A 23,337-nucleotide genomic window follows, 5' to 3' on the forward strand; every position below is an offset into this window, starting at 1 on the left:
CCTACAAAAATCTTTACAACATTATTCATTGCATTCCCCAAATTGACTTTCGTTTCCCCATGGCAATCTTGTGGTTACCAACTGTACTTTCTAATCCCCTCACCTTTCCCTTTATCCCCACCTCCCCCCTCCCATCTAGCAACCCTCAGTTTTTTCCTCTATGTCTCTGAGACTGTTTTTTTTTTTTTAATTCTTCTGTTTTATTTCAGTTTTGATTTTAAAGATAGGTTGACTATTTGTTCACTTTAAAGGTGATACACGATTATTTATTATTTTTTCAAATTAAAGTTTATTGGGGTGACAATTGTTAGTAAAGTTACATAGATTTCAGTTGTACAATTCTGTATTACATCATCTTTAAATCACATTGTGCGTTCACCACCCAGAGTCAGTTCTCCTTCCATCACCATGTATTTGATCCCCTTTACCTTCATCTACCAGCCGCCTCCCCTCTTACCTTCTGGTAACCACTAAACTATTGTCTGTGTCTATGAGTTTTTGTTTCTCATTTGTTTGTCTTGTTGTTTTGTTGTCTTTGGTTCATATACCACATATCAGTGAAATCATATGGTTCTTTGCTTTTTCTGTCTGACTTGTTTCGCTTAGCAGTATAATCTCAAGATCCATCCATGTTGTCATAATGGTCCTATTTCATCTTTTCTTACCGCTGAATGGTATTCCATTGTGTATATATACCACAACTTCTTTATCCATTCATCTGTCGAAGGACATTTTGGTTGTTTCCATGTCTTGTCCACCATAAATAAAGCTGCAGTGAACATTGGAGCACACGTGTCTTTATGGATAAATGTTTTCAGATTTTTTGGGTAGATACCCAGGAGAGGGATTGCTGGGTCTTATGGTAATTCTATTCGTAATTTTTAGAGGAACCTCCACATTGCCTTCCATAGCGGCTGCACCAGTCTGCATTCCCACCAACAGTGTATGAGGGTTCCTTTTTCTCCACAGCTTCTCCAACACTTGTTACTATTTGTTTGAGACTGTTTCTGATTAGTTCATTCATTTATTCTTTTCTGTAGATTCCTCATATAAGTGAGATCATATGGTATTTGTCTTTCTCTGTCTGACTTACTTCACTTAATATAATGTTCTCTAGGTCCATCCATATTGTTGCAAACGGTAATATTTCCTTCTTCTTTATGGCTGCGTAATGATCCATTGTATAAATGTACCACAGTTTCTTAATCCAGTCGTCTATCCATGGGCATTTTGGTTGTTTCTATGTCTTGGCTATTGTGTATAGTACTGCAATGAACATAGGAGTGCATAAAGATTTTTGAATTAGAGTTTGGATTTCTCCAGATAGATACCTAGGAGTGGAATTGCTGGATCATAAGGTAGTTCAAGAAAATGGAACTTTTAGAACACACATGATATATTACAGTGTTCTGGAGTGGTCTTACATTCTTGGTAATAGAACTGAAAAATTACTGTTTCCTTGGAAATTTGTTTTCGATTTTAATTTTTTATAAAGAGAGAAGCTTTATAAACATGAAGCTGAGAACATGAGATTAAGATAAAGACAATATTGAGTGATTAAAAGTTCTACAAAGTTCCTTCAGCTATGATTAAACCTCTTTTAAATATTAAATCCTCAGTTGTAATTTTCTTGAGGGTTGGAATCAGAAAGAGAGGCTTCATCAACCTGGCTTAGAGTTTATATAGTACTGAAGGAATTGCTGTGAAGGAGTTAATGCTCTTGCCTAGCTATGAATGCAGAGTTGCTTGATCATAGGAACCAAACCATTTACTCAGCACTTAGCAAACATTTATTGAGCACGTGCTCTGTGCCAGGCCTTGTGCTAAACAAATGCAGATTAAAAAGTTGAGTAAGATACATCTTTTACCCTCAAAAAGATTTAAAGGGAAACTAAGGTAAATCAGGTGACAAAAAGGGAGAAGAAAATGGGTTGTGTATATGCGTATTTACTGTACTAGCTAATAAAATGTTTTTGTTTTATTCTCTAAGGATGTAGATGCTTATTTATTACAGTTGCATTGAGAGACTTCATCTAGTAAAGAGCATTTGATTATTCAAAACATCCCTGGATTATATGATTTCCAAAATGTCTCATCAGAGAACTGTGAACTATGGAAGAAATCAAAACCTTTTTTTTTTTTTTTAAACCACATAATGAAACCACTAATGAAACCCTAACAATCTACTTCACATTGAAGTGGAAAAATACCGAAAGGAGCAGCTTCAACTTCAATGAGGTGAAAGTGCACTATGAAGATTGTTCACCTTTGCTGCATTTGGGATTTATATGGTATTTGGTGACGTTGTTTAAGAACTACTGGATCTTAATGCAATCCTGCATAACAATATACTTTATACTATGTGAAAAACATAAGACAACTTATTACTAGGAACCACAAAGACCAATCATCATTACTTTTTTTAAGGTTATGTTTTATAAGAAAACACTCAAATGTGTGCAGCTATTTTACGTTGAAAAGACTTGGAAAGTTTAAAAAGTCGTAACAAATAATCAATACTAAAGTTTTTTGTCCATTCTGAGATACTGTGTATACAAAATGCCTTAATTAATAAGCCAATGTGTATGATACCAATGTCTGTTTTTAAAAAATTAAAACCAACCGTGCTTCTGGCATGATAAAATCATGGACTCAAATCAGGGGTTTCCATTCCTATAGAATGTTGTTAAAACGTACTCCACGCCATCTTTAAAACTTGAGAATATTTTTAATATCTGATTTTTTTTGCCAGAATCATCATGTCATGTATGTATGTGTTATTCCTATATAAAAGAAAAGGTGAATATGTATTTGTATGAATGCTTTGCTGGAAATGTTCATGGAGTTGGCTAATTTATATTCACTTTCTATTGTATATAAATTTCTAATATTTTCAGTTCTGTATCATTTAAGCTTCCTTCATTTGAGTAAATTCACTAAATATTTCTATTTTTTGCTTTGTAAATTCTCATTTTATATGAATTTTAATTCTTTTTGACTACATATGTTTTAAAGAATTGCATACAATGATTTAGAAATGTTTACAGTTAGTGCTGACTTGTATTTTAAATTCCAATACTTTATATTACTACCTCCTCCAATGGTTGGTATGAAATGCCAGCAGACTATATGAGGTCTTTTTTTGTTTTAAGTACCATTTTTAGTGTCAATGAATCCACTTCTGGAATGTCTTCACAGCTGTATATCTTAGCCTATCTTGAAAATGATTGAGATTTAAATACCACTGTTGGTTGGTACATCATCTCGTCTTTAATGAGTCCAAAAGGCATCTGAGCAAAGAAATTGTTAGTAATCAAATTTCTATGCAGTAATCCTTCAAGCACTTGAATGTTTTTAGTATTTACCCAATTAGCGACTACTGATGTGAGTCCTCCACAAGCATCTTTCTTGCTTTAAAAATATTAAAAATGTTACCTTTCACTGAGTTCTTCTTCTGTGTAACTATAGTTCATATAGCTATGTGTTATTCCTCACAGGGAACATCATTTGTAGTAATTGGCTATTTTCTTAAATCTTAGAATAATTTCAGATTACTGCACTTCTCTGATTTGAGTTATTTAAGAAGTTGATTTTCAGGAGGTGGGAATTTGAATCGCAAACCTGCGTCATTCCTGTGAAACCTTAAGATGATGAACTATAACCTTTTTTTGTTCCTGTTCCTTTAGTTATCACTGTTTTATCTAACAGTTTGAACCAGTTAACTCAGAGCATGGTGCTAGTGAGGCTGTGGACAGGAGCTGAAGCCTTTTATAGGTTCATTATCTTTACACACATACAGAACTTATTTTCATGGCTACAGATTGCACCTTCTCTTAGGCATCATCTCACAAATTCAGCTCTTGGTCACAAGGAAGATGGTGTATATAGCTTAGCATAAACCCTTCACCTCAAATAGATAACTCAAATAATTGGTATATGTGATACTGTAGACTTTTAATCTAATATTTAAAATAATATAATATTAAAAATAATATATCTAAAATACTGTGTCACTATAATTTTCTCTGAGTAAGATCATTGACTAAACAGTATCTTCTAAAAATCTAACTTTATAAATCAAACTTCAGTAAAAATTAAGTACAAATACAAGTAGAACAGTAAGAAAAGGTGCTATCCTGTTAACACTGAGTCTTTGTGCCTAACTTCGAGTTTGTTGAAGGCGAGTAGATAACACTATTTTATATACTCGGAGCATATAAGACAGCAGAGTCTTTAGCTCACAAAGATTGTTCAGTAACACACACTCCTGATTTCTGTCCTTGGCCTTTGCAGTTTGCGTTAGTACCTACCTCTTTCAGTTACTGCGTTACGACTAGTGTTAGGTGATTTTAAAGATTCTTGGATAAAGGATGTTAGATAAGTAAATATTGTTGAACACTTCTGTTGCTATGAGGCTCTTCTCATGCTATTTAATCAGAACAGTGTTGATCGCCAGAAAGAGCCAAAGAAAGTGTTTACAAAGTATTTTGGCTGTTGTATTGACCTAGATTAGAACAATTGCTGTCTGTCATTGCTCATTTGTTGCTGTACTGCTAAGCAGTATACAGAACGGAGGGACTACCCAGGATCTCTATGCCTTACTACCTCTTCTACCTTCTTAGGTTTTCTGTCCTGGACTTTGGTAGCTTCGTAAGTCTAAGGCCAGGTAGTTTATTAAGGTGATAGAGGCTTATAACCAAGTAATTTGTTTCTACTAGGAATGAAGTGAATGGATTTTGTAATGTGTGATCATGATAAGAATAAGGGTTAAAAGTCAGGAAGCAGGCAGTATTAGATGGTTTTCAAAATGAATCTCTTGGTAGTAAATTCGAAGATAATTGACATAGATTATTTACATGAATCCTGAGATTCAAGAATTTGGATACAAATATCTATATCCACTTTGGTTAATCATTAATATCAGCACTGAAGTCTAAGGGATACCTAGGAATTAAATCCTAATCCCCCTAAACATACTTGGTACATGTCATGTCCTAATCTTAAAAATCGTTGTGTGGGTTCAAAGGCTATATTTCTGGCCTTTGAATAGTGATTTCCTCAAACTTAGAACATTTCTGCAAATTATTGATATAATTAACATTAATGGATAATTAATTTGAGTAATGATCAGCTATTAAATATACTGATAATAGAAATCATTTAAATATTTAGTTACTTAAATTAGTCAAGGAGTCTGAAAAGGCAAAATATAGTTCTTTAGTTATTCTCAGTTATCTTTCTTCCTATTTAAGAACAAGATGGTAATGTCAGTTGCCTTTGTTCAAAGGAAAAAAATAGAATCACAAGCATCTGACTCAACTGCAGTGATCCATTTGGATGCACTACTTCTTATCTTTCAGTATAGATTTTTATTGTCTGGATTTCTTCAGATGGAAATAGTATGGTTGGACATTTGTAGGTAGTTATTTACTCCTATTTTACTCTTTTTTTCTAAATTTCCAATTCTTCTAGCCATGAAAATTGTCATAAAACTTTGTGACACACTATTTCCTCTCCTTTTTTATTCTGTAACAGGAATATAGAATAAAAAGTTCCTCCCTAAACACTGTATGCTTCTAATTTGTAATATGGATTGATTGATTCAATAACAGCACCAAATAGAGCAATAAAATACTGCATAGCATCTGCCCAGTATACTGAGTATATTTTACAGTGCTGTACTTAAAATATTTCAAATATTGTAGTCATTATAATTTTCCCTAGGTCAGATTATTGACTTAACAGTATGCTAAAATCAAACCAGTAAAAATTAAGTATAAAACAGTGCAGTTGACCTCCCCCCCCAGTCAAAAATCTGCATATAACTTGACTCTCCCAAAGCTTAACTAATAGCTAGTGTTTCCATGTGGGAATTCCTACCTGTTTTCAGGAATTTTTTTCTTTCCCGTTCCCGAATCCCAAGAAAAGTTGGTCGGGAAATCGGGAAAATTGGCTCCTTGAACCCAGTAATACCCACAATGGGAAATAAATGTACTACTCACAGTGTATCTCGTAGACATTTCCCCTATTTATCGGTAGGGTTTCCAGGTGGGAATTCCTTCCCGTTCTCTGGAATTTTTTTCGCTGTTCCATTCCCGAATCCCAAGAAAAGTTGGTCAGGAAATCGGGAAAATCGGCTCCTTGAACCCAGGTGGTTGGTAGTATCGGCCGTCACTTTGTGGAAATCATTCATCGTGGAGAACAGAAAACAGTTTATATCTCGAGATTTGGGAACAGGAAAGTGAAAAAGAATTCCTGAAAATGGGTGGGAATTCCCGCCTGGAAACCCTACTAACAGCGTACTGTTCACCAGACGCCTTACCAATACTCTAAATTAAATGTATCTAGAATTGACCTAATTCTCCACCTCCGCTCCCTTCCACCAACCCTACCAGCCCTCCTCCCCCACCACACATACACAGGTACAAAAAGTCTGTTCTTGGTGGATCCTGGGTTTCCATTCTCATTGAATAGCCCTAATAGCAGCAATTATCAAGCCACAAACCTGTCAATCATCTTTGAATCAGCTCCAAATCACAAATCCTGTTGGTACATCCCCCACCCCAATTTCATCTTTCTACGTCTCTTCACCTCTTCTGCTATTATCTTAGTCTACATTATTCCAGCAGCCTCCTGAATCTGGCATTGGCCCTACATCCCTACAATCTACTCTCCATGCATGCTGCCCTAGAATATAGTCTGTAAAGCCCAAATCTTACCATGTCACTCCTTAAGGACTCTTAGGAGAGTCTGAACAGTGCAATTTACAATCCCTCAACACCTCCTCCCCTTCCAATGCTCCAGCTGGAATGAACTTGTTTCAGTTTCCAGAAAACATTACACTTTCTCTCCAAATGCTTCATTTGCCTGGACACTCTTCCCCACGTTCACAGTTACCACTTTCTTAGCCTCAGGTCTCAGCTTAAACAGTGTTCCTCTGGGAAGCCTTCTCTGACAGCTGTTAGAAGTCTCTGCCATGACTCTTGTCTCAACCTTGTTCTCTTAACACTACTTATTAGTGTTTTGTAATTGTTATTGTCTGTCTTCCCAGCTAGACTGACAGTTTCATGAGACCAGAGACTGTGCTCTTGTGACACATCCCCAGTCCTTAGCGCAAAACCTGGCAAGTAGTAGGCATTTAATTCTTATGAATAAATGCAAGGGTGTGACATCTTTGTGCATACATTGTATGAGGAAGTAATTTAGTAATCTGAAGCTACTTATGATAGTGTAACAGCTAAAAATGAGTAATTCTAGAATAAAAATACTCAGTTTTCTCCTCTCACTTTTTTGTTTTAAGAAATTGATTGATAAATGTTCATGCTACAACAAAATAAAACCTTAGCTAAAATGTGTTTGATTCTTAGAAATTGTTACATTTGTTTTTCTATGGTTTGATTTCTACTTTCCACACAAGATCCGTGAAAGTGAGGACTATACTAAATTTCTAAAGTAGTTCATATTTATTTATGAAAGTAGAATAATAAACAGAAAATTAAATACCTATAATCTCATCCACCTAGAGGAACAATTGTGTTTATCCTTCTATATTTTCTTCTATGTGTATGTATTTTTAATGCAAATGGATTTACACATGGTGATATTGGTATATTGTTTCCTGCTTTCCATACACTATAAAAGTTTGAAGGTAACTGAAAAAACTTTTTTCCCTGTCAAACCTTCATATTCTGAGAAGTTACGTTAATTTTCTTTGGAGATATTGGAAGAGGCCAAAAAATATTTATGAATTACTTTTGAAGCATCCTTAGTATAGGATTCTGTTTTCTTTGACCATTGCTAATCATTACTTTTTTTTAATGTTAGGAAGAGGTCTTATAAGGGGAAATACAATTTTTGTATCTTGAAAAGAAAAGTAGATTTGTTTAAATAATCCTAAGTATTTGGGAACAAAATTCCTATTTTTATACTGTGGTGTATTTCCTCTAGCCATCAAACATAATTTTCTATATAAACAGTAGTTCAATCCTTATATATGAAACTGACATAATATTAAGCAATACATAAAAATTGAGTGAGTGTAGAACTAAGATTTGATTTTTAAGATTCAGCCCTATCCAAATAAATCAGTTCCTAATAACCTGATCACTCTTAAAACATTTTCTATGGAGGCTATTTATTCAGGTGCATATAACTGAATACATTTCTCTTCTGGCTAAATAAGTGTTCTTTAGGTTCTCTATATTTTTTTAATTCATTATTTTAATGTATTTTCACTACCCAGAAAGACCTCTTTTTTAAAAGGTTTTTTTATTAAAATACAGCTAACATACAATATATGAGTTGAGATTGCATCATAGTTACTCAGCAGTACCCACCCACCTCTATACAGTGTTGTTACCACATTATTGATTTTATTTCCTACACTACAGAAGTGCTCACTGTAAGTCCAGCAGCCACCAGACACTGTACCATGCTATCTCAATATTATTGATCTTTCCCCCCCTTTTTTAAATTTTCAATTAGAGTTGACATTCAATATTATTTTATATTAGTTTCAAGTGTACAGCATAGTGGTTAGAGATTTATGTAATTTAGGAGGTGATCCTCCTAACTAGTACCACCTGGCACTACATAGGTTTTACCATGTTATTGTAATTATATTCCCTATATTTTACATCCCCATGATTATTTTGTAACTACCAATTTGTATTTAATACCTTCACCTTCTCACCTTGCCATCAACCCCTTCCCCTCCATCGTCCTGATAGATCTAATACCTATCTTGTACCATATGTAGTTGTTACAGTATTATTGACTACAGTCCTTATACGATACCCTACATCCCTATGACTACTGTGTAACAACCAATTTTTACTTCTCAATCCCTTTCCCTTTTCACCCATCCCTAACCCCCTCCCATCTTAAAGAAGTCCCTTGAAGATTCCTTGTAATACTGGTTTGGTGGTGATGAACTCCTTTAGCTTTTTCTTGTCTCTTTATCTGTCCTTTAGTTCTAAATGATAGCTTTGCTGGGTAGAGTAATCTTGGTTGTAGGTCCTTGCTTTTCATCACTCTCAATATTTCTTGCCAGTCCCTTCTGGCCTGCAAACGGTCTGTCGAGAAATCAGCCGCCAGTCCTGTGGGGGCTCCCTTGTAGGTAACTAACTGCTTTTCTCTTGCTGCTTTTAAGAGTCTCTCTTTGTCTTTAACCTTTGCCATTTTAGTTATGATGTGTCTTGGTGCAGGCCTCTTTGGGTTCATTTTGTTTGGGACTCTGTGCTTCCTGGTCTTGATATCTGTTTTCTTTGCCAGGTTAGGGAAGTTTTTTGTCATTTCTTCAAATGGGTTTTCAATTCCTTGCTCTCTCTCTTCTTCTGGTACCCCCATAATGTGAATGTTGGTACACGTGATGTTGTCTCAGAGGTCCCTTAAACCCTCCTCAATTTTTTGGATTCTTTTTGCTGTTCTGGTTGGGTTTTTTCTGCTACCTTATTTTCTACATCACTGGTTCAATCCTCTAATTCATCTAATCTGTTGATTCCCTGTACTATACTCTTCATTTCCGTTATTGTATTCTTTATTTCTTATTGGTTCTTCTTTATGTTTCCTATCTCCATTTTTATGTTTCCTATCTCTTTGTTAAAGTTCTTCCTGAGATCAGTGAGCATCCATATAACTAGTGTTTGGAACTCTGCGTCTGATAGATTGTTTGTCTCCATTTTGTTTAGTTCTTTTTCTGGAGCTTTGTTCTATTCTTTTATTTGTGACATGTTTCTTTGTCTTCCTATTTTGGCTGCCTCCCTGTGTTTGTTTCTATGTATTAGCTCGGGCTGCTATGTCTTCTGGTCTTAGTAGAGTGGCCTTATATAGTAGGTGTGCTTTGGGGCTCAGTGGCGCAGTCTTTCTGGTCACCTGAGCCACATACTCCAGGTGTGTCCCTTGTGTGGGTTGTGTGTGCCCTTCTCTTGTAGTTGAGCTTTGGTAGATAATTGGGAGGGACATCAATGGGAGGGACTAACCCTTGGGCTCACTGGCTGTGAGGACTGGCCTTGACTACAGTCGAAGAGTTGTGCAGGGGCTGACCCTACAGAACAGGATCTGCCTCTGTAGGACTCTGGTGCCTGCCCAATCTGGTCCTTGGGTGTGTCATACTTGGAGGTGGCTGGGTGATGCTACAGCTCAGTTTCAAGCTGGCCACCAGGGGCACCAGCCTCAGGACCACCTTGGAGGGGATCTGCTGTAGGTCAAGTTCAGCCACAGCCTGTACCCCACCCGGGGCCACCTGGCAGGAGCCACAAAGAAATCTGGAGATGGCTGCCACCTGTGGCTTTGCTTGGATACACACTGAGAGGCCAAGCCATGAACCAAGGCCAACTGCCACTAGTGCTGAGCTTAGGGCTGCTCAGCCAGAAGTACAGGACACATTAAAGCCAGATACTGCTTGTCTGAGTTCTGTGAACCTTTGGGAGATCCTAGGAAACTCTGAAGCTTGAACTAAGGCAAGCGGTTTGTACAAAAAAAGCCACTGAAAGCAGCCTGGGTATACCCGAAAGTTGGGCAGGGCAGGGTCTCGAATCGCTAGGGTGTGGTGAACGAGCAGCAGAGACTCAGATATGGCCACCTGTGTCTGCAAGCCAGAAAGGGGAAGGGCTCAACAAAGAAACAATGGCTTTTGCCAGCTCCTCTATCCAGAAGAAGGATGCCTCTCCAGCCCCCATCCCAAGCCAGACAACTCAATTCCCCACCATATGTCCCTGCCGTCTTTCCAGCGGCTGCCCCAGTGCTGGAGCTCAGAGTGAGTGATTCCATTGGTGGGTAAGTCTGCCAATCCCTTTAAGAGGAGTGCCTGGGAGTGCAGTCGCACTCAGTCTCACTTAGTCAAAAACCCCACTGGTTTTCACAACCAGAAATTGTGGGGACTTCTCTCCCTGGCACTGGAATCTTGGGCTGGGTTGGGGCTGGGACCTCTTGCTCCTTTGTGTGTGTGTGTGGGGGGGGAATCTCCACAGCCAAAATATCCCTCCCAATTTGTAATGGTCACATGCAAGTGTGGGACCAAACTATTCTGCATCTCTGCCTCTCCTACCTGTCTCAAGGTTGCTTCTTCTGCATGTCTTTAATTGTAGAGCTTAGGTTCAGCAAAATTTTAGGTGATTCTTGATGATGGTTGTTTTGTAATTTCGTTGTAATTTTGATGTGGCTGTGAGAGAAGGTAAGCACGACATTTCCCTACTGCACCATCTTGGTATTCCCCTCTATATTCTTAATTAAAAAGTAATCTGCATTCTGTCCTGGAGGAAATTTAATGCTAAAAATGGAGAAAAAATTAATTAATGCTGAATAATAGCAACAGAAGTAGGTAAAGCTAATAATATGTATATATGTGTGTACACACACATGCACACACATGCACATATAGTGAATATTATCCTATGGGTAGGCTCAACTTACTATCCTAAGCTATAGTCAACCATAAAGATTATCATATCTACGCAGGGTAAAGGGAGGGTGATTTTCTTACAAATGGGGGCACTATTATTGAATATCATTCTTCTATAATGTATTAGTTTTTTATACTACTAACTAGGCAAAATTCCTTAGTCTTCATCAATTCTAAGACTACATTTTATATGTTTGCTTTCACAAAGTACCATTTAAATGTTTTAAAGGACAATTAAATTTTATTCTTTACATAAGTTATTGGTGATTTAATCTAGTATAGTTTTGTTTTCTTTCACTCACACTTATTGAGCCAATGTACAGCAAATCAGAGCAACAGAACATTTAGTCCCCTTCTAGTTAAAGATTTTTAAATACTCAAGTATTTTTTATTTTTTTAGTTTTTTGTCATTTATTTTTTTTTGTCATTTAGTTTTTATCTTTTAAAATAAAGATAAAATTAGTTTTGAAAGTGACTATCTAGCAATTGAAACAAAATAAATCTGTTAGGTTTTTAAGAATGATAGTATTGATTAAAGGCCATTTATTGTTGCCTTCATCTAATAATTTAATCAATCAGTTCTGCTCTGTCTGAATCCATGTAGTTAGATTAATACATGTAATGACTTCATTCTACAAATCTTCAAAATATGAAATACCTAGTTTGTTTTAAAAGTTTCTGGCAATTAGAAATTATACTTTAGTAAATTATGTAAACTAGTTATTTTCTGTAAATTTCATTAAATATTGACATATATTTGCAATTAAATAATGTTAGCTATACTAATTATAATTATTGACATATGTGTGGTGTAATCTTCAAGAGTGTACCGTGTTTTCCCGAAAGCACTAAGCAAAAGTTACTATAAGAACTGATATCATGTCATATTATATTGTATTATGTTATATTATATTATAAAAGTTATATAATTTTTGCTCCAAAAGACGCATTAGAGCTGATGGCCCATCTAGGTCTTATTTTCAGGGAAACACGGTAGCTAATGTTTGAGATAATATTACACCACATATCTTCTTAAGATTTTCTTGGACAAATGAGATACTTTTGTAATTAGAACTAAATGAAAAGAAATAATCTGGCTTTTTTTTTTCCTCTTACCTTTATTAGGTTAGTGGGACCTAATAATTCTTTGAAAATACAAGCTGATATAGGAGGACTCAGTTATAAGTTTTGTGTTTAAATGACATAAAACTTAGGGCTTTTCTTTTAAATGTTAATTCAGCTGTTGACTAGTATGATATTTGAGGAACTGCAGTATATCTTTGAAATCAAATACTTTAATTAAAAGATATTTATAAAATGTACACAGCTTCCATGAGCTGCTTGTAGCAGCTGGCATACCCCTTATTTATCATATCACATGTGGTGTGAGTTTCATGTCTGCTACTTTTATCTCTTGATCCATCTTTTCTTTTAAGAAAAAAGCAACAGCTGACTATATAGAAGGAAAAGCTTCCTCAAGTACATTCTAATAATATTTATTAGCGGTGATCTGAGTAAATTGTAACTGATAGTTTAGGAATATACATATACAACTATTATAAAACAAACGTTTAAATATACTTAAGAAACATTTGATTCAACATTCAACAATTAAGTTGTTAACAAGTGTTTTTATAAAGAACACAGCTTCAAAATTAGAGTTGAATCTATGGAATTTTTTTCTTCAAATTAGATGAATAGAAATTTCTTCTATTAGTCATTCTGATTATACAGCTCCCTAAAAGTCATATAACAATAAGTTTCCCAAAACATTTATTGGAAAATTAAAAAGGTGGTTTTACGTCCCAATGACTGCTAACAGGTATGATGGAGGCTATGTCTAAAGTTCTCTGTTTACTACATGTCATTGTTTCCGGATGCTAAACAGAGACATTGAGCTACCAGATACCCAGTGAGTAATGAGGTCAACTGGTTGAGACAGTGAGACTGTACATAATCAACAGATTACTTGCTATGTACTTGTTGATGTTAAGCACAAAGGTTAGGCACAGTCCCTCTCCTCAAAGAGTTCTTTTTTTTCTTTTAATTCAGATGCCCCTTTATTTTTTTAAATTTATTTTTCAATTACAGTTGACATACCATATTATATTAGTTTCAAGTATACAACATGGTGATTAGACATTTATATACCTTATGAAGTGGCGACCCTATAAGTCTAATACCAATCTGACATCTTATATAATTACTACAATGTTATTGACTATATTCCCTGTGCCGTACTTTACATCCCCGTGACTATTTTATTACTGGCAATTTGTACTTAATCCCTTTTACCTTTCTCACTCATCCTCCCACCCTGGTGCCATCTGACAACAACGAATTTGTTCTCTGTATCTATGAGTTTGTGTTTTGTTTGTTCATTTATTTTGTTTTTTTAGATTCCACATACGAGTAAAACTGTATGGCGTTTGTCTTTCTCTGACTTATTTCACTTAACGTAATATTCTCTAGGTTCATCCATGTTGTCACAGTGGCAAGGTTTCATTCTTTTTTTTATGGATGATTAATATTCTCTTCTACCTTTGTACCACATCTTCTTTACCCATGTACAGTTTTCTGTTGATGGACATTTAGGTTGCTTCCATATCTTGGTTATTATAAATAATGCTTCAGTGAACATATGGATACATATATCTTTTAGAATTAGTGTTTTGGATTTCTTTGGATAAATACCCAGTAGTAGAATTGCTGGGTCATATGGTAGTTCTAGTTTTAATTTTTGGAGGAACCTCCATACTATTTTCCATAGTGGCTGCAACAATTTACTCAAAGAGTTGTTCTAAAATGCTAAATGTACTGAGATTCTAAAACCATACTATGAAAAAGACTTTGAAGGCTTAGTTCTTATGTATACTTTTAGAAAGGCCCAGGTCTAAGCAATTTCGTACTCAAATGAGTAGGGTAGTATATTGAACATTTTAAAGTTTTTTCTTTATGTAGTGCATGTTATGTTTTACTAGATGACTAGCTGCTTAAGAGTAAAGCTATTTACCTTGTGTTTATAGGTTCTGCAGACCTTTATAATCAAAACTCAATCGATAATTAAGTTTAATGGGGAGTTTTGTATACTGTGGTCATCTCTGTTTACTTCGAAGTTAAATATATGATATCCATACTTATATATTAGTTCATTATCTACATGTCTTTTGAGAATAGTGTCATCAAGTGGCTTAAGGTACAACTTTCAAGGACAATTTGTCTTGGATTCTTTCTATCCTTCCCTGCATATCATGACTTGTTTAATGGGTAGCTGCTTGGAAATTGTCCTCATAAAAACTTGACCCAGAAGAATTCTGGTTACACCATTTCCAGATCATCTTAAGTTTATTTTAATTTTTTTACAGCTTTACTGAGATATAATTGATACACAAAAACTGCATATATTTAATGCATAAAATTTAATGAGTCTGGACATATACATAGGTGTATACCTGTGATACAATCACCATAATCAAAATAATAAACATATCCCTCATCTCCAAAATTTCCTTGTGTCCTTGTGTGTGTGTGTGTGTGTGTGTGTGTGTGTTAAGAACACTTACCATGAGATCTATCCTCTTACCAAAATTTTAAGTGCACAATACAGCATTATTCACAATAGCCAAGATAAGGAAACAACCCAAATGATAATCAACAGACAAAAGGGTTTTTAAAAAATGTGTTTTATACATACAATGGAATATTATTCAGCTTTAAAAAAGAAGGAAATCCTACCATAGGTGACACAATGGACCTGGAAGACATTATACTAAGTGAAATAAGTCAGTCACCAAAGGACAAATACTACATGACTCCACTTAAATGAAGTATCTAAAATAGACTTACAGAAGCAGAAAACAGAACTGTGCTTGCCAGGGCATGAGTGGAGGAAAGGCGAGTTTCTCAGTGGATATAAAGTTACAGTTATACAAGATGAAGATATTCTAGAGATCCTCTGAATACATAGTGCCTGTAGTTGGCAATAATGACTATCTTGTTTAGCCATTAATACCTTTGGAAGCTGAGGTGAATGCTCCATCAAAGAAATTAATATAATTCAAATTTTTGCTCAAAATAATGTTGACTTTTTTCACTTTCCTTTATGATACATTGCTTTTAGATTTTCTTCTACATGCCATGTACATCCTCGTTTGTAGTTAATTTAGATTATGAGTCGACTGGAATATACATGCCCTCCGTAATTGTGTCATATTGAGTAAATGGCTGCTTGGCAAATTCTAAGTATCCATTTTCCACTTTTTTTTTCATGAATTGTTGCAGCAACACTCTTTCTAAATTGCTGTTTTTGTTAAAATGTCCATATTGCCCAAAGCAATCTATAGATTAAATGCAATCCCTATAAAAATACCAATGGCATTTTTCACAGAATTAGAACAAACAATCCTAAAATTTATATGGAACCATAAAAGACCCCAAAGAGCCACGGCAATCTTGAGAAAGAACAAACTTGGAGGTATCACACTACCTGGTATCAAACTATACTACAAGGCCATAGTAATCAGAACAGCCTGGTACTGGCATACCAAGAAAAACACAGATCAATGGAACATACTAGAAAGCCCAGAAATAAACCCACACCTATATGTCAACTAATCTATGACAAAGTAGTCAAGAATGTACAAATGGGTAAAGACAATCTATGAAATAAAAGGTTGGGGAAACTGGACCACCTTCTTCGATATATAAGAATAAACTCAAGATGGATTAAAGACTTAAATGTAAGCCTGAAAACCATGAAATTCCTAGAAGAAAACATAGGCAGTAAACTCTGATATTGCTCTTAGTAATATTTTTTTGATATATATCCTCAGGCAAGGGAAAAACAAATAAACAAATGGGACCACATCAAATTAACAAGTTTTTGCACAGCAAAGAAAACCATCAACAAAATGAAAAGAAAACCCACTGAATAGGAGAAGATATTCACCAATAATACATCTAATAAAGGGTTAATATCCAAAATTTATAAAGAACTCATACAATGCAACACCAAAAAAAAACACAAGCCAATTAAAAAATGGGCAGAGGGCAGAGAAAGACAAATACCATGTGATCTCACTTATATGCGGAATCTAAAGAAAAGAATAAGTGAATGAACTAATCAGAAACAGTTTTGGAGACAAAGAGGAAAAACAGGATTGCTAGATGGGCGGGGGTGTGGGGATAAGGGGGAAGGTAAGGGGATTAGAAAACAGTCGGTAACCACAAGATTGCCATGGGGTTTTGAAAATTAATTTGGGAAACATAATAATGTTGTAAAGATTTTGTAGGGTGTCCAATGGACACGTGTCCCATTTGGGAGACCACCTCAGGGATGATGTAGATGCCTGATCACAGCACTGTACACCTGAAGCTGAACAATAATGAATGCCAACTATAATTTTATATATATATATGTATATATATGTATATATATGTATGTATATACTTACAAAAAGCGGCGTACAGCATTAGGAATAGAGACAGTGGAAATGTAATGGCTGTGTGTGATGTCAGAGGGATAGTGAATGGGGGGAGGGAGGTCCACACAGTGTGAGGGATATAAATTATAAACGTCTAAGTAGTACTTTGTCTTGTGCACCTGAAACTAATAAAAAAAAAAATGGGCAGACGACCTGAATAGACATTTCTCTAAAGAGGACATACAGATGGCCAAAAGACATGAAAAGATGCTCAACACCACTAATCATCAGAGAAATGCAATTAAAACCACAATGAGATATCACCTCACACCTGTCAGAATGGCTATCATCAATTAATCAACAAACAAATGTTGGTGAGGATGTGGAGAAAAGGGAATCCTCATGCACTGCTGGTGGGATTGCAGATTGGTGCAGCCACTATGGAAAACAGGTTCCTCAAAAAAATTAAAAATAAACTACCTTGTGACTCAGCAATTCCACTTCTGGGTAGTTATCCAAAGAAATTCAAAACACTAATTTGTATATGCACCCCTGTATGTTCACTGCAGCATTCTTTACAATATCCAAGATATGGAAGCAACCCATGTGCCCATCAATAGATAACTGGGTCAAGAATATGTAGTACATATATACATATATACAGTGGAGTATGACTCAGCCATAAGAGGAATGAAATCTTAACATTTGCGACAACATGGATGGACCTAGAGAGTATTATGCAAAGTGAAATAAGTCAGACAGAGTAAGACAAATACCATATGATCTCACATGTGGAATCTAAAGAACAAAATAAACAAAAACAAAAACAATAAAATAAAATAAATTGCTACTTTTGGGTCTTCAGGAAAAAGTCACATTTTAATTATAAGTGATAGATAAAAACAAAACTGTAGATCTCCTTTAGGTTTGTGATGCCATCATCTTTTATAGAAAAAAAATTATGTAAAATCACAGCCTTTAAATACACTTACCTCTCATCTCCTTTTCCCTGAGATACTGTTTTAGCTATAATATCTTTGCCTGGTGGAATAGGCATTGTACAGTGGTTATGCAATGACTACAGATTGCATTCCTAATGCACAAGATAAAGCCATAGGCCAATAGCACTCCCTGTGTAGGGGTGTGGTTAGCCTAGAATAAATACATTCCCTGAACTATCTCAAATGAAATTGCTGAACTTTTAATTCCAGACAAAGTTGCTTATGTTCTGGGCAATTTGAGTTTTTCCTTTTATGGATTCAGAAAAAGCCGTTCCTTAACACATGCAGAGTCTCAAGTATTGTGACAGAGGGGAAAGAGCACTGGACTAGGATCAGGAGATCCAGAGTTTTAAATGCTTCAGAAAATTGAGGCTCAGAGAGATTATCAGATGTAGTGAGTTTTATTTACGTGCTTTAAGAGAAGTCTGACTTCAGCTCAGCACCCCAAAATGATAATTAACTCTGGTTTGTGATAAGTCCTCCACATACTATACAATTTCTGCTTTGACACCACAGAGGAAGAGTATCTTGACAACTTTAGCTTGGAAAGACAGATTAGGTAATATTTTATGTTAACTGAAATCTTTTTTATATTTCTGAAACCTGGGCCGGAAGCTGAGCTAAATCCTTAATGCTTAATAAGATTAGCTCATTCACTATAGCCTAACCTGCCCATTTTTAAATATACTTTAGGTAGTAAAGATCTGAATAAATATACAACAGCTAGTTGATTATAAGCTTTGAATTTCTGTATTTACGGGAACATTCCACTTTATTTGGAAGAGTACTCAGTGAACGATTGATTACCTTCTAACAGGATTTGCTGAGTCACTTGATTCCATCTGTGATTCCTTCTGCACTTTTAGAGAATGTAAACATTTCCGTGAAGCACCAGCAATCATGTCCCCACAGGCACATTTTTGACTCCTACATTCAAATCTTGATTTCCACTCCTGAGCTCTTCTAACATTTTATACCTATTTACCCAAGACAATTTGCCAAAGTCAGATTTATGAGAATCACATAATATTTTTTTCTCCTCCCCCACCCCCTTATTTTTCTCCCAGGAGTCATTAGTGTTTGATTGCAGTTTTACATTAGTAATCATTTTTCTAATCATTTGACTTTTTGTTGATATTGTACATATGTTACTGCTGATCAAAAGTAATGCTAAAGAACACAAATATTTCACCCTTTTAGACGCCTAATAGCCCTTGCTGTATTTGAAGGCCCTCAGAAGAAAAAGTTGCTGGAGATAATAATAGCTAACACTCCCAGGAAGTGATCAGAGGACCTTACATGTATTAACTCATTTTATCCTCCCCAAAACCCTATGGTACTATAATAGTCCTATAGAAAATGGAAGTACAGAGAATTTAACTGACCTGCACAAGGTTACTTAGCTCATAAGTGGCAAAGCAGGCACGCTGACTCTCGAACTTGTGCTTTTAACCATTAAGCTATATTCCTCTCCAAGAATAGTAAGAGAAGGGAGGTAGGAAAGAGGGGTGGAGGCAATCTAAGCAATGACCTTCGAAAATGGAATTTAATTAAATAGGTATTACTATTGTCCTTGACATATACATGAATTTTATGATTCTTCAAAGAATCTTTTATTCTCTCAAGATATATGCCTAATATTTTTTCTTTTGGATTATACATATTAAATCTTATATAGATGTTTTGATCAGTTTCTACTAAGTCTTCTTGATAGCAATCATTTCTCCATAAAATCTAAAATTTATCTTACGTGTTCGTACCTGTTATATTTATATATACTGTTAGTCATGTGTCTTTGCTACTACAACACCACACAAGCTCATTCCCATGGTGCTGTGCCTTTCCAGTTATAGATGGAGCAAGAAATAAAAAGTTCTACTTAAAGTTATTTTTGCTAACTATAGCAAGAAATCAAAGGTGTTTCTGCTTGTATTTTTTCCTTAACTGTGGAGGTTTTAGTAGACATTAAAACCTTTTTTTGCATCAAAATTGGCAAGATCAGATCTAATCTGTGGCTAAATTAAAACCCACCAATATTCTAGTGAAGATAAACAAAACTATTTAAGAAAATTGATGCTAAAATAACTCTAATAAGCCTGTGCCCTAAGTTAAGGAAGAGAAAAGAAACAATTGTGCTATTATATCTAAAGTGATTTGTTTTTACTACAGTTTAATTAATTTGTCTCATTGTACATTCTTTGTATATGTGAAAGGTATTCATTATTCAAATATAACCATAGAGCAGAAAATATGTAAGAAGAGGAACACAGAAAGCCCTTTCCTCGTTCATTATATTTGTAAGCAGGATGCCCTGTAGTAAGAGTCACAAAATGAAAATAAATCTCCTAATCTGAAGACAAAGTTACGGGATGATATCGTCTTCCTTTCTAACCTTAAATTTCTAATTCGTTAAATTAGGAGCCTTGCATTCTGCCTACCTCCCACCTATAGTATCCTTAAAGCGAACAGGAGGCTAATTTTCCTGGGAAATGTATTGCCAAGAGTACATTTCATGAGTGAGAGTCAGTTTCACAAAAGTCTGCCTCCTGTGGTAATGGGAAGCTTCAGGATGAGGAACCAATGGTTCCATTTTCTGTCTCTTTCCCCAAAAGTGAGTTTGGAGACTGAATTCTGAAGTTAAACCAACCCTTTTCAATCTTCAATTTCTTACTGTCTCTTCTTTGGACCCTACTTATTGGTAGGCTAGGCGTTAGGAATACGAAGATCAATCAGACTTGGCTCTCCCCTCAAGCACTTTCCACCTTGAGCGTAGTGTGTTAGGCTCAGTAGTGGAGGGAAATATAGGACTTAATGGTCTCACAAAGGAAGAACCTCTAAACAGACTGGGGAAGGAGACCACAAAGAAAAGGTTCACAGGAAGTATCCCAAGTTGAAGGCACATGAGTAGGAGTGATCGAATTGAGCAAGGTAATTGGTGTATCTCATGGCATTGTGGCATGAAGGAGAAGGTACACTGTGGAAGGGGACAGGAGAGTTTATATGAGGAACAAGATAATAAAAGATTTTGTGAGCTGTGAAAATAATATTTCAAGTCCTTAAATTTCAGTTAATAGTTAACGATTCAAAACAAGCAAATTTCATGCAAAGTTTATGTTTTAGACAACTCATTCTTAACAATAGCATGGAAAAGGAATTGCAGGGGGCTCAGTAAAAGAGGAATCTGTTAGAAGGCTGTGGGGATGACCCAGGCCAGTAGGGGAGAGGCCCTGAAATAAAGCAGAGGCAATGGGATAAGAATAATAGGATAAGAAAGAGGTTAAAGTGGACATTATAGGATTAGTGAATGATTGGTGTTCCAATTGTCCATTGCCCTAAAATTTATTGGCATATCCGCAAGGTTGCAGAATACAAGATCATCATAAAAAAATCTATTATATTTCTATACAGTAGTGATGAGAAAATTGAAAATGAAATTAAAACTTCCATTTATATTAGCACCAAAAAAAATACTTAGAAATAAACTTAACAAAAGAGATTTTATACTCTGGAAACTTCAGAACATTATTGAAAAAAATTAAAGAAGACCTAGGTAAAAGGAAACGCATCCCACATTAATGGTTTGGAACACATTAAGATAGCAGTACTCCCAAAATTGTTCTACAGATCCAATGTAAATACTATCAAAATCCCAGCTGTCTTCGCAGAAATTGTTCAACTCATCCTAAAATTCATACGGAAATGAAAGGGAACTGGAAGAGCCAAAAAATTCTTGAGAAAGAAGAGCGAAATTGGAGGGCTCACACTTCATGATTTCTAAACTTTCTATAAAGTTACAGTAATCAAGACAGGTGGTACTGGCATAAGAATAGACGTATAGATCAATGGAATCGAATTGAGATTCTGTAGACAAAACCCTCAGATTTATGGTCAATTGATTTTCCACAAAGGTGCCCAAACAAATGAGAAAAGAATAATCTTTTCAAGAAATGTTGCTGGAACAATCAGTTATCTACATGCAAAAGAATGAATTTGGACTACTCACACCATTCACAAAAATTAATTTAAAATGAACCAAAGACCTAATATAAGATTGAAAAACTATAAAACTCTTAGAAGAAAACATAGCTATAAATCATTGGCCTTGGATTAGTCAATATTTTCTTATCTAGAACACCAAAAGCACAAACTACAAAAGAAAAAAATCAAATACATTGGACTTCATCAAAATAAAAAATTTTTGTGCTTCAAAGGACACTATCAAAAAAGTGAAAAGACAGCCCACCAAATGGGAGAAAATTTTTAAAAATCATTTTAAATGATAAGGGACTTACATCTAGAATATATTTAAAAAATATATACAACTCAATAATCAAAAGACAACCCAATTAAAATATGGGGAAAGAATCTGAATAGACATTTCTCCAAAAAAAGATTTATATGAGACATAAATACATGAAAAGTTGCTCAATATCATTAGCCATCAGGGAAATGCAAATTGAATTCACAATGAAATACTGCTTCAAAATCACCAGGATGGCTATAATAAAAAAGATGGATAATGACAAGTGTCGGTGAGGATGTGGAGAAATTGGAACCCTCATATATTGCTGGTGGGAATGTAAAATGGTGCAGCCATTTTGGAATACAGTCCAGTAATTCCTCAAACAGTTAAACAGAGTACCATATGATCTAGCAGTTCTCTTAGTTATACACCCCAGAGAAATGAAAACATATGCCCACAAAAACTTGTACATGAATGTCCACAGCAGCATAATTCATAAGAGCCAAAAAGTGTGTTATGGACTGAATGTTTGTGTCATCTGTCCTCCAATTCATATGTTGAAATCCTAACCCCCAAAAGTGATGATATTGGGGGTTAGGGTCACTGGAAGGTGATTAGGTCATTAAGGCGGAGCCATCATTAATGACATAAGTAGTAGCCTTATAATAGAGACACTGGAGAGCTCTCTTGCCCCTTCTGTTCTGTGAGGACACAGTGAGAAGACAGTCATCTATGATCCAGGAAGCAGGCTGTCTCCAGGCACCAAATCTGCCGGGGGCTTGATTTTGGACTTCCCAGGCCCCCAGGCTGTGAGATATAAATGTTTGTTGTTTAAACCACCTACTCTTATAGCAGCCTGAGTGGACTGAGACGAATGGTAAACAGCCCAAATGCCCACCAACTGCTAAATGGATAAATAATGGTATCATAAATGTGGTATATCCATACAGTGGAACATTATTTGATAATAAAATGGAATAAAGTATTGAAATATGCTACGACATGGATGAACCTTGAAAACGTTATGCTAAGTGAATGAAGCCAGTCACAAATGACTACATTGTATGATCCCATTAATATGAAGTGTCCAGAACAGGCAAAACAGTAGAGACAGAAAATAGATTATTGGTTGCTTAGGGGTGGGGTGGGTGGGTGGATTGGGTAGTGACAGCTAAAGGGGAGACACAGGGAGGGGTAATAAAAATGTTCTAAATTTGATTATGGTGATGAACTCACGACTCTGAATATACTAAAAGCCATTGAATTATA

General features: G+C 35.5%; 1 protein-coding gene across 6 annotated transcripts in view; it reads left to right on the plus strand.

Annotated features, from left to right (window-relative positions):
* The window catches only part of KATNBL1 (katanin regulatory subunit B1 like 1), a 66,776-nt gene that overhangs the window by 36,491 nt on the left and 6,948 nt on the right, over positions 1 to 23,337 (plus strand). For 4 of the 6 annotated variants that reach the window (XM_081049083.1, XM_081049088.1, XM_081049085.1 and 1 more), the window contains one exon: positions 1,991 to 3,444. The exons of the other annotated variants lie outside the window; for them this stretch is intronic. In XM_081049083.1, coding sequence (XP_080905209.1) covers positions 1,991 to 2,023 — 33 coding nt within the window. In that variant the 3' untranslated portion in view covers positions 2,024 to 3,444. Of the gene's footprint in view, positions 1 to 1,990; positions 3,445 to 23,337 lie in introns of those variants that run through there. 6 annotated transcript variants of the gene reach the window in all.

Source organism: Rhinolophus hipposideros, assembly GCF_964194185.1.
Source record: "Rhinolophus hipposideros genome assembly, chromosome: 5".
NCBI lineage: Eukaryota > Metazoa > Chordata > Mammalia > Chiroptera > Rhinolophidae > Rhinolophus > Rhinolophus hipposideros.